The 12,621-nt window shown below is 45.2% G+C and overlaps 1 protein-coding gene across 12 annotated transcripts in view; it reads left to right on the top strand.

Moving 5' to 3' along the window:
* Positions 1–12,621, top strand: part of NARS2 (asparaginyl-tRNA synthetase 2, mitochondrial) — a 52,189-nt gene that overhangs the window by 17,329 nt on the left and 22,239 nt on the right. For 6 of the 12 annotated variants that reach the window (XM_086481671.1, XM_086481672.1, XM_086481669.1 and 3 more), the window contains one exon: positions 476–543. The exons of 1 other annotated variant lie outside the window; for it this stretch is intronic. In XM_086481671.1, coding sequence (XP_086337797.1) covers positions 476–543 — 68 coding nt within the window. Of the gene's footprint in view, positions 1–442; positions 544–12,621 lie in introns of all 12 variants that reach the window. 5 more of the 12 variants (XM_086481663.1, XM_086481668.1, XM_086481667.1 and 2 more) reach the window with 2 other exon arrangements.

Below are 12,621 nucleotides of genomic sequence, written 5' to 3'. Positions count from 1 at the left end.
CTGTGCTGATGTGTCCAAGCTTTGCTGGTGACACCGGGGGTATGTGTCACAGCTGACAAACTTGTTCTGCAAGTTGGGATCTCTACAACCCATATCCTCATAAGTCACTGAAAATCCAGGTGGGAGCTGTGGTCTTTCCCACTTAAAGGATGGCTTTTCACTGCACGTATTGTTTGCATCGGACCCCTAGAAAGAGAAGGCCCTTGGAATGCTTTATCTTGTCGGGTTTTGCTTGAATAAGTTTTAGAGCCCGTTGGCAGTCTGAGCAAAGATGGGGAGTGTTCTATTATGACATACCACGCTGTTGGATTCAATCTCAGCCACGTTCAGGTTGAATCTTGTGGAATTTTTTAGGAGAGAAAAAAAGGGAAAATAAGCCAGGAGCTGTGCTTTTTATTCAAACGCTGATAGTCTGACTTCTTGCTCACTTTTTGACTTTCAGACGCCAAATGAGGCAAAGGAATCTGCAGAAAAGACCCATTTCTTCAATGTGCCTGCCTTCCTGACAGTTTCTGGCCAGCTCCATTTGGAAGTGATGGCAGGGTGAGCAAAATGAGAAGTTTTTGGCTTGATCTGTGGATCTTCTTGGTTGGTAATTTTGTTCTGTTGGTATCCATTAGATATCTGCCACGTATGCCAGAAACAAACTGAGCAGTAGTGGCTGGATGATGGTGTGACAGGCCAGCCTAAGCAGGGGAAAATTAGACTGCTTTTTCAGTCTGGTCTGTGAACTAGTTCTAAATACTAGGAGTCTTCCACTTGCCATGGATTGGGAATATTGGATGGTGATGTAATCTTTATGGGAATAACTGTAGGATTGTTGCTAATAACTGTAATACTTAAGTATCTCTGTTCACATCTGGCATGTCTCATCAAGAAAATCTTTCATTTTCGACATCCCATTCCTGTCCTGTTTTCTCTTTTTTTTTTTTTGCCAAGCTTCCTTTTTCTGTCTCCTTCAGTCTTCCTGTTGTGTTTCTTCCTTCTGCCAATTTTCATTTCTCCTGTTTCATGGCTTTCACAATTCTTTATCACAGAATAGAATCATAGCATGGTCGGGTTGGAAGGGACCTACCCTAGTCCAACTCATCCTGCAATGAGCAGGCACATCTTCAACTAGATCAGGTCACTCAGAGCCCCGTCCAACCTGACCATAAATGTTTCCAGGGATGGGGCATCTACCACCTCTCTGCACAGCCTGTGCCAGTGTCTCACCACCCTTGTTGTAAAAATATGTGTTCCTTAAATCTAGTCTTTGTTCATTCTAGCCGTGAAAGTGATCACAGTCAAACAGTTAATACTGACTTTGATTTAAAAAAATATATATTCTTAAGCTTTTAATGTTAATAGTTCACTGAGATTGTTAGGGGTGAAAGTGTCAGTCAGTCAGAGAGGCAGTTCCCTTTGATTAGGGGGTTTGGTCCTCATCTACACTGAATTTTCCTAATAAATTAACTAAATTAGTACATTAAACAGATGGAGTCAAATCGGCACAATCCCTTATTTGAAGGCACAGTTTTCTGAGTGCTTGCAACGTGGGTTCTCCTCAGACATGGTACTTCAGACAGATCACTGCTTGCCAGCTGAATAAAGCCTTTCAGAGACCAGATCTCAGGCAGGTAGCACTGCAGTTGTTTGCCACTTGCCAGGGGGGTTCATCATGCACTTACAGTGACTTTAAAGTCACTTCTAAAGTGGTTAGTTACTGTCCAGTGTGAATCCCCTGAAGACAAGAGGGATAAAGTCCTAGCTTTAGAAAATGTGAACTTGGAAGGTTTGCCTTTTCATGTGGAGGTTTTGATGGTATTTATAATAGTCTTACTATTTGCTGTCCATGCCTCATATCCAGTGTTGAGAACCAATGTTTTTTATTTAATCACTATTGCACAGTTTAACTGGCTGCTGGTAAATAGCCGCAGTGGAATTGTTCAAAGGGCAAGTTTTACATATAAATCAACAGGTATAAATTCCTTCAGAAAGCTGTTTTCCTCCTGGCTTGTTCTTTCTGAGAGACGCCGTCTCAAACCGCCTGGACGGCTGTGGTCTACTGAAATACTCAAGCTAAAGGTTCTCGATGGACAGGATGTTTCTCACGTGGTGCCCTGGCTGCTGTGACCGAAGCGCAGGTCACTTGGCAGCCAAAGGCTGATGCATCATCTCGGACATTAGCTGGGGACAGTTAATGAGGAAGAGGTTTGTTTAACTGTAGGGTGGTGGAGTTTTTGCGTCCCTGAAAGAAGATGGGATGGCATGCATTTGCACGTGTTAGACTTCATTAAATGTCATGCATTGTGACCTTTATTGAAAGATGTAATTCCATGAATCAAATAAGTCCAAAGAAAAAGTATGGGTTGTAATGATTAACTTGAAATGCAATCTCACTCTCCTGCATCAGTCTGTTCCCTTTAAATAGTACGCAGCCTGCTCTGGGATGGAGCAGAAGGCTAAACTGGGCAGATGCAAGACCTGTCTGCTGGATGTTTTTTCCACTGATATCACTCAGGCTCACCTTGCTCTCTGAGGATGGGTAGAAATAATCAATGCTCTTCAGCATGCAGTACATTACATTACATTACAGCTCTGGGTTCCTATTTTACAGTAGTGTATTGTTCTTGCAGGCATTCTAAATGGATCCAGCGCCATCCAAATTTAGATAAGCTGTGTTTATTCATAATAGGGCATAGCTGTTCTGTGAACCTGCTCTTTTTATTTTTATTTTACTTAAGGACACTGAATTTTTGAGGCCTACAGCTCAAGTGGTATTGAATCCTTTCAGTCTTCAAAAATAGATCGACCTCTTCTAGATGCAGGAGCGCCATAGTGATGCATCACAGTATTAACCCTCTAGATACTGTGAAACCCTCTAGATACTGTGAAGGTTTTATCTATGGTTGTCAAGTTGGGTCTTACTCTGTGAGTCGGACTCCTACATGATCAGAGAACAGAAGTGCATAATAGTAACCAGAGCTGCTTGGCAAATGAGTGTGTTGTGGTGATGTGTTCGGAGTAGTAAAAAGTGGGAGTCCATCTCCCCTCAAAATTGAAATGTTCTGGTCTTCCCAGTAAACAAAGCAGCCAAAACAGTAAAGATTTATATGGTTTGGATTTGATCCTGTGAAATTTACCCTTTGTTTTAGCCAGACTAAATTTTTTTTTTTTATGTCCAGAAAAGCAACTATTCTTCAAAACTTATCTTTAGCTTAAATTAAAGTGTTGACTTGCTGCAGTCTTGAGGCTGGCTTTCAGGAACAACTGGTCCCTGAGAATTTGTGGGAGGAGACCAAGGTAGAAATGCTTGGGAGACCCTTCCTTATCCAGTCTTGACCTGTGTCCTGTTGTGACTTGCTGTGAGACACGGGAGTGCAGAGACAGATCCTGCAGAAGTCCATTAGAAACCAGGGGTGGAGCAAGACAGGTATGAGGCAGGGAGGAATTTGTCCATGGGGTGTATGTAGTAGGGAACAGAAAGCCAGCTAGGTAGTCGTGTCTCTTTGGAGTTAGCTTTTAGCTTTATAGTGCTCATGAGCAACCTCCAAGCTGTGGATGGAAAAGTCTAGGCAGGGGAGTTACAGAGGAGACTTACCAGATGTGTCTGGAACCAAGTCTTCTGCTGTCCTTGCTGAGAGTTCACCTGCAGCCCACAGGATGTCATCTGAGTACCTGTGCCTGCATGTTGTCCAGGGTTCAGGGCTGCTTTGTGCTATTCCTGATTACAGGAGAGAACAGTGAGCCATTTGTAATTTGTGAGTTTTTAACCTTTTTCTTTGAGGAAAAATGGGAAGAGAGGTGTTCCTGCATTTATTGACTGTCTGCTGCGCTGTGTATGCTTGTTATTGAAGGCAAGGTCAGAGAAGTTCATCTTCTCTCTCAGTATGACACCAACAGCCTAGTTGGCACAACTTCTCATTTCATTGTACTTCATCTTTGCAGTGACGGCATCTAGGTTGACTGCTCAGAGTGTCTGAATCATTGTCAGCTGCTATAAATCCGTAGGCTCTTTAAGGCCTCCAGAAAAGTCTTCGTTCAGTAATACAGCTCTCCCCTTCAGTCTTCTCGGTCTCAGATGAGTCAGTAACCAAAGTATATAGAAGTTTGTAGGACTGTGTGTGTCCCGATAGCTGGTTTTAAATGTCGTTGGTTTGCTGTGAAGTCCTTGTGGTATTTCCTTGCCTCATGATCTTCCAGTGAGGATAAAGGCCTCTTTGGGGACCTGAACTAGGCTGGAGGGTCTGTGACAGCTGAAGATGACTCAGAGACACACTGGAGACAGCCAAAACAAGTTGCCAAGCAGCACAGCTCACTGGCTGTGCTTAGGAGTTATTTACTTGTAACTTTTTTTTCTCCTATCACCTGTCTGCACTTCCCGCAAGTGCTGCCTGCTCCTCTCCTTTCAGCCCCTCTTGCTAATTGTTTACATCATTGTTTTGCGTTGATTTTCCTTGTGCCATGTTTCATCCCAGGCACTGTCCTGCCTTTTGTGTCATGAGCTTAACTAAAGCTACTCTTTCTAAAAGCTTGGGGGCCTACCCCCTCCCTAAATGGCAGAGTAAGTTATCTCCTTGTTCCTTGCCATCCCTAGCTCTGTTTCTTTTCTCTTAGCAGGCCTTCAGTAGGTTTCTCCTCCCTTGTTCATCGCGCATTCTCTTGAAGTTCCCTGCAAATGGGTAAAAGGCTCAGGGGCAACCTAATAGCAGCCTGCTAGGACCTGTGAGGAGGTTGTCAAGAAGACAAGCCCGATCTTTGCAATGGGGAATGGCAGGAGGACAAGAGACAATGGGGATAGGTTGAAGCAGGAGAAGTTCTGAGTGGGTATAGCAGGGGGAAATTACTAAGAGATCAATCAAGCATTGGAAAAGATTGCTGAGAGGGACTGTGCACTCTTCATCCTTAGAGGATTTCGAGACCCATCTAGATAAAGCCTTGAGCAACCTGGTCTGACCTTCTTGCTGACCCTGCTTTGAACAGATAACTGGACCAGCGACCTCCTGAGGTCATTTCCAACCTGGATTATTCTGTCCTTCTAAGTTTATTCTTGGCTTCATTCTCATTTACCTCTCCACCAATTGCATCCACAAGAGCGTCTTGGTGAATTACCTCTCTAGTTCACTTTCCGTTCAGCATCTCTGCCCAGAACCTGTATTTTTCTGCCTAACTTAAAATCTCAGCCTTTCATACTGCCTGTTAGGGTCTGGCTATCAGACTTGGTTTAGTTGAAAGATAATTAATCCCACTCCCCTCTCAAGCACATCCCCTTGATTTCTAAACAGTCATGGATTATGCTACTGGTTTGCCTATTCTAGATACTCTTTGCAATCCTGCAGCTGTTTTGTCTGGTTGTAGAGAGGCTTTAAAAAAGAAATCTGTCACCCAGACCATTTTAGCTGTGTCTGCCTGAGTTTGTAGAGAGCTGAACAAAGTGAATTTTCCGTTGGTTTCAGAAGTTGATGAAATCACACTGATTTCACTTTTAAAATGCCGGTACTTGACTACTTTTCAAAGCGTGGAAGAGATGGAGAGAGCTAGCTGTCATTTTGGGTTGAGTATTCAACAAAACACTGCAGAGCTGAAAAGCGATGTGTTTGAGGCTGCCTTCCATAAAAGAGGCTTCGTTTTCAGCAGCCTGGCAAGCGCAGCCTTAAAATTTGATTCCAAAATGACTTGCTAATGATGGAGCAGATTGCATTGTCTTTAAGCAAATATTTGCTCTACATTGTACAATTGTAAATACTTCTGAATGCAGCTGCAGGAATGATGTCCAGTTGTACAACATTTGTTGCTAAGAAGTAACAAAAATAAGTGTAATTATTTATCTTGGATGCCTGAAAAAAATCTCTGACATTTCTTGCGCAACATTTGTTTGAGTCTGACTCACAACGCAGACTCTTATAATTAGCACACTAACTTCCATTAATTAGGCTGACGCTTAATTGGAGCTATAAAAAGCGACTGTGACATGTCTGGTTTTAATCAATTACCACATGCTTCAGTCTGGTTCATGACTGCTGCAGTGATTGTTAATGACTTTGTATTACTGGGAGGCCAAATGCATGAACTTCGTAGGTACAACAGTGAGCCTGGAGTCGCTTGGCTGGTTGCAGCTTTACAGTCTGCATGGATATGCTGGTGGTCCTTTCTCTCTCCGCTTTTTTGGGAGGGGTGGCAGGTAATTCCCTTGCAAGAAGCACAGTGAGTGTGCTGAGAGCAGCTGCAGTTCGGCCGTGTGCCTGGGATCCATGCATGAAGGGCTGAGCGCAATCCCAGCAGCATATTGGACCATGTGCTCCTTATTTTAGCTCCTGACTGTAAAAGTCGAGTGCAGGTAGCAACAGAAGAACAGGTTTTACGCTCATCTGGTGAAAGGTGTCATCAGCTGAGATTCTAGGTCCTCCTTCTACAAGTAAGCTGAGGTAAACCATTACGTTTCTGTCTTAGAATCCACTGCGTGGTTCCTTTTCCTTCTCTGAATGTCTTGTCATCCCTGTTTGAAGCAGTAGTGGGTGCTGTAGGATCCGTGTCAGAAGATAGATCCATGTCAGAAGATCCCACCATCCGGGTTTGTGTAGGCCCTTGCAGCTCAGTTTCCCACGTGTGCCCAGACAAAACTGTGACAGTTGCAGGGGGTTCAGAAACGGTGGCTTTGTGAGTGACAATGGGGCTGTTTCAGCCCGCTGCCCGCGTGTTCCCCCTACCACAGGAGCCACATTCACGGTGGCTTCTGCGAACTGATGGCGCTTTAGGGCCGAGGCAAGCGGGAAGCCTGCGGGCGGGCTGTTCCTGCAGCTCAGCTGACCGCTGGCGGCTTACAACACCACGGCAGACTCAGCTCCTGCTTCTCAGGGGGCCTTTATGCCCCAAGAAGGGCTCCAGTGTGAGATGTTCAGGCAGCTCCCACAGCTTTCCTTAAAATAGATGTGCCGATCCAATAGCATGTGCCCCGAGTTTCTTCAAGGGTTTGCTGTCGTTACACTGAAGTAGAATATGGATATAGATATGTGTCACTGTCAGCTGGAATGTGTTGCACTTAATATAGCTCTTAGTAATATTTTTTTTTTGTGCAGTTATTTATTTTGTTGAGTTAATGTAGAATTTGAGGCCTTGGAGATTTTAAATAGCTACACCCAAACTTTGCAAAGTGGCCTAAACCATGACTCCCTTTGTGCAGTAATGCACCAATGCCGTTTCTTGCTGTGATTCGTATTTCTGGAGTTTGTAGAACCGGTGTCCATGTAGAGGAGAAAAAAAAAAAAAAAAAAAAAGGAAGAAAGATTGAAAAATATTTTTCTCTTCATAGCTATTATAATAGTTTCTGGAGAACATACCTTTTTTTCCCCTCTGAAAGGAAAAACATTTAACCCAATTGCTCCCCCCTCCATGCTGATAATGTATTTTTATGGCTTAAAGTAGGAGTCACTGGGATGATTAAGTTTCAAAAACTATCTCTGGTCCCTGTTTTATTTAAATCTTTGAAGCATTTTGTATCACTGCTTTGTAGAAGATCTGTTAGCTGGGGCATAGGAAATGGTTATTTGAATAAATGCTTAACTACTCTGGTGGCTTTCATCAACCCAGCTTGAGTTATCGTTGCTAATAAATCATTTTTAATTAGAAATAATAGTATCAAAAATAGAAAAAAAACAAGACTCCACTGAGAATACAACAGTGTTGCATAAAAGGGGCAGAGGACCCAGGCTGGTGAGATCTCTGAGCCTGGAGCCGAAGACATCGTGTGGCTCTGAGTAACTCTATTTCCTTTGTCTCGATTTTCCCCTATTCTGCCATGTGTAAACTAACAAGACAGTGTCTAGGTGTGCCGTGAGGTTTAATAAACAAAATGCTGGGTGCTTTACCAAATAATTAGGGTATATGGGTCATGTTGTTAACTACTCAAGTGTGCCTGGATCATTTTCAAGCAGAGGTGGCTGACCTGGGGAGGCATCTTGTCCCATCATCACCTTTTCTTGCTGCTGAAGCCGGAGCAGAGGACGTGACGGGGGAGAGCTTATCCTGGAGCGTGGCTGGAGCGTGCTGGTGCACACACGACCTTGCAGGCATAGTAGGACTCTGCCGTTTGGAGGTTGCAGCGAGGGAAACTGCTGCGTTGCTTCAGTCTGAGTGGCTGGGGGGGGGGGAAGTTGGCACTTCCCAGTCGCTGTCTGGGAACTTAGACAGCATTTTTTTTATAATTTATGTATTTATTTTTGGCTGCTTACAAAAGGAAGTACAGTCCCATCTCATTGCAGCATGAATTGAAACCTTAGCACTCAGCACACCAGCTCTGCTGCCCAGGCCTAAGCCTCACGAACGACTATAAAAGCCCTTGTCAAGATGCAGCTTTTCTCGTCTGCGCTTCCTCAGAGGGCAGACAGAAGTGGCGTGTTCTATGAGGAATCTTTTAAAACTCGTTTTTCTGCCCTTTTTGTTTTTTTTTTTTCTGGATAAAATTCAGTCCCCCTTGCCGCCTTTTCAAAGAAACATGTGCATTTTCATTGTGCAAAATCCAAACCACCAAAAAATAGTAATGGGAGTATTATTTTTACATTGAGGTTAAAATAGGTATTTCTGTCCAACTCTGAGGTTTTTATTTTAACAGTCTATCCAGCTCAAGCATGTAAAATATTCTCTGTCTTCTCTAAACTGCTGGGCACTGGCATCATGAGGAGCCCTGGGTTTCCAGCTCCTCTAAAAACTGGACCCTGGAGGCATTGGATCGGTATGTTTGAATGGTGGGTTGTGTGCGTGCATGTGGTTTCATGTGCCGGGACAAAACATCTTTCAACCTACGAATTTCAGCATCCTTGAACAATCCCAGTCGTGCTTGGGTCAAGCACTGCAGCCAACTGGTCTCTCCTGGGAGCGAAGCAAAGTCATCTGCTTATTTCAGTGGAGCAGGCAGGTCCTCCATGCTCAAAATGAATATGGTCATGCTGGAACAGACTGGAATTAAATCAGATGGCTCGCTTTATTAATTTCTTCCCTTCCTAAGGGAAAGGACAGTGTGGCTGACAAAGCGAAGCTCCTGGGCTTTAGGGTCACCTTGCTCTGCTTTCCTCTTCTGCTGACATCGTGTGTTGGTTTGTCCTTGGGTTAGAAGCCGTTGTTTCTAGATTTTCTTGCAATCTGGATTTGGGGGTGGGGGGTGTTGGTGGACGATGATGCAGGGGAACGTACTGTGTTGAAGGGTCACGTGCTGCGTTCGTTTAGCATGACCTAAGGTAAGATTTGACACAAATCACCTTTCAGCTTAACTCTTCACTGCAGACCTGGTCAGAGTAATCCCTGTGTTTGTGTTTATGCGGACACCTGCAGCGTTTTGGGGTGAGGAGGAGAGCACCGTACAACCGAATAGCTGTGTGTGCTGGCGTGGTTTCGTCCTTAGCCCTGAGTCACAACAACCAGCTTCTGCCTCCGGCTGTGTCACTACCGTGTGGTGTGACCTTGGCGCAGGCTTTGAGCTGACTGTGCAGGGATTGCAGCTTCTTGATTAATAGCCTTGCTCAGAGTTAGATCCCCTTGGTTCGACAGCACAAATGAGTCTTCATTACCCTGGTAGCAGCGTGGAGTCCTGGCTCAGGAAAGGAGCACAACCCGTTCCTGGCTTGGGAGCCCTCAGCACCATTAGTTATATTTGGATTGCAGTGTAAAAATTGCCAGTAAGGCAGAGACACTCAGGCCTACAAACATTGCGTGGGTTTAATTAAAAGGAGGATTTTAAGCAGCTTTGGGCACAGATACTGTATACTTCTCTATTGGTTTCCATCACTGCCTCAGTAATGAATTGTCAACGAGTTCAAATGAAATGAGCTTTCATTCTGCATGGCATAAAGCTCTCCAAGGGGGAGAGGTAGCTGCTTCTGAAGAGGGTTTTAGTAGTATGTAAAAAAAAGGGTGAAAAGGGGGAAGTTTCTCCCTTCCTGTGTGTTCACAGGGTGGAGATCACAAGTGCAACCTATGCAAGAATGAGCCTCCACCAAGCGGCTGGCCGTGCAGAGGACACCTGTGCTCCAGCAACGCGTCCAAGTGCCGCTCCCTGTCTCCAAAGGGACTCTTGTGAGTCTGTACCTAGAAGTGGCGAAGCCCTTCGCTGGCCTGGGGCGGGCAAGCTCAGCATTTTCCAGGATGGGGCCCTGGCTTTTGCAGCATTTCGGTGTGTCGTGGGGGGAGTGCTGTGGGTATTCTCTTGGTCTCCACGTTAAGCTCTCAGATTTTCCCAGAGAACTGGGCAGAGCGAAATGCAGTCCCAGAAAGGGAGCAATTAATTAAGCAGCTCTGTGCCGCCTTCTGGTGTTGACCCCAGCAACGCCTGCGAAACTGCATAAATGCGCTTGGGCTTGCAGTCCAGAGCTCTGAGCTGGGTGAAGCTGACTGCAAAGGGACCCGTTTCAAAGCCTCTCTTGTGTTCTTTGGTAGCACGTACAAGGACAGCGTGGCAGACGTTACTGCTCTGCCTGTACTGGCTAAGGGAAAGGGCTCGACAGATTATTGGGCTTGCCTGTTTTTTTCTTTTCCCCTCCTGTGTGTGTGCTTTTGTCGGAGATGAGGAATGAGCACTACTGATTTTTATTTTTTTTTAAGACCCTTGAGTGCCCACAACCCCAGCTGACCTAGGCACTTTTGGAGACTTTGCCAGAATTTTCCAAGTTATTTTTAAATGCTGGAAGTCTTGCTGAAGTCTGGGAATGTTAAATGATTGATTATTTGCATCGTAGAGCATAGGAGTCACAGCCCTGGACTGAGGCTCCATTGTGCTAGGTGCTGAATGCACACAGAACAAAATGACTGGTTTTGCCCTCGGTACCATGAAGTCGGAGCGGAGTCAGCGCCCATCCCTCATTTCTAATGTATTTAGATGTGCTCGATGTGATTACAGCAGTGTATCAAATCCCAGATATGTTTTTTTAATAGCAGATGAAGAAATAAAGGTCGGATTTGTGTAGTGTGCGTTTGCTTAGTGTCTTGAATGGCGGAGCACAGTAAGCAGTATATGAATGCCTGGATGAAAAATAGTTGTTCACGCTTGGAGTTGATACCAGTGACGATGTATTTTTAGCTGTGTTTCTCTGTATGTCCGGGCCTCTGGTCAGGGCTGCATTGCCATTACCAGAGGACTTGCATTTACTGCGCTCCTTTGATCGCTTTGCCAGCGTGACATCTGGCTAGTTTCCCTTCGCCAAGGTCCCGGGATTCTGGTGAAGTTCTCACAGTTATTTGTATCTATCTTTTTTCCCCTGTACAATTAGCCTGAGAAATGAATGATTCCTCCCCTCCCTGCAGATGTGGCTTTGGTTTTGGTTCTCCCCCCCCCGCCCCTTCTTCCAAGGGACAGGCAGGTAAGTTCAGCCCTCCACCCGTGATGCTAGGTTCTCTACAGGCTGCCACAAAGCCCTTACCCCTGCTGTTGCTGACCACCTTGAGATAGGCCATGAAGTTGCAGTGCTAACGGTTCGTTTTGTAAACGTAGGTGGTGCTTGGTGTACAGGTTAGAAAAGATTGGTCCTGACAGCATTCCTAGAGCGGAGAAAAGACCGATGTTAGTTCCCATGGGAGTTGTTCTGCACTTGTCCTCCCCAAAAGCTCAGTCTCAGGCACAGAAAGGCTTTATTCTTGCAGCACAAAATCAATCTGTGACTGTGATGTGTTTGACCACCGTTGACATCTTGGAGCAGGGTTTTTTTTTTTTTACTATTTTTAGGTATTTTACAGCCAGCGAGCCCCTGGGAAGATAACTAACTAGTCGTCATGCTTGGGCTGCCATTCAGTAGGAAATAAGTCCAGTTCAAAGCGCTCCTAGTAGCCTGCGTTGCTGGAGACTGTCATCTGCCACGGTAACCTACAGTAGCTGAAGTGTCAGTGCCTGTGCCTGGACAGCTGCTGAGAAATAGGTCTCTCACTGGAGCCAGACTGTTGCTCTCGGGGACAGGATCTCCTGCTAGGCAGCTGGTATCACGCTGTAGTTTTAAGTGTTACTTTGAGGACTTCATGTCAGGGAGAAATGGGAGGCTGCACATCAGATCAAGCAGACCTGAGCAGGTGCTTCAGCAACTACAAGCTTTGCAAAATATTTTCGTCTTGTGTCCAGTCCTGGCCCAGTCACGATCTGAACTTGTGACTCAGCTCATTTATTTAGGGAAAATTCTTTCTTTAACTGAAGAGCCCCAAAGTGAAATATTTTGGCAATAGCCTGAAACATGGGCACAGGTAGCACAGGAACCTGCGTCTCCTGTTCCCCGCTGCAGGCCAAGCTCCATGGCCTGGCAAGCAAAAGTTTTTGACCAGCTCTGCCTTAAACATTGAACAATTTTGGCCAAGTGACTCATTGTTTCGCGTTTGTTGTTTGTATTGCTATAGCAATTGAGGCTCTTGAGCTTTGGATCCAAGACCTTGTTGTGCCAGGTGTTGTAGGAACGGGGGGGGGGGGGGAAACAAAAACAAAACCAAAAACCAAACAAACGACAAAAAGGCCTTGTGAGCAAGAACATGCGTTTCTGTATAACCCAAGACAACAGATGGCTACAGATGGGGGAGCACAAGGAACTGATGAGATAATACTGACCTGTGCAGTGAGTAATAGTCTTGGTACATCACTTATCTAAACATTGCTGAGGTTTTATAGACACTATAGCA

Source organism: Leptosomus discolor, chromosome 1 (genome assembly GCF_034619465.1).
Source record: "Leptosomus discolor isolate bLepDis1 chromosome 1, bLepDis1.hap2, whole genome shotgun sequence".
Classification (NCBI taxonomy): Eukaryota; Metazoa; Chordata; class Aves; order Leptosomiformes; family Leptosomidae; genus Leptosomus; species Leptosomus discolor.
The sequence above is the reverse complement of the archived record's forward strand: the minus strand, read 5'-3'. Positions and strand labels throughout refer to the sequence as shown.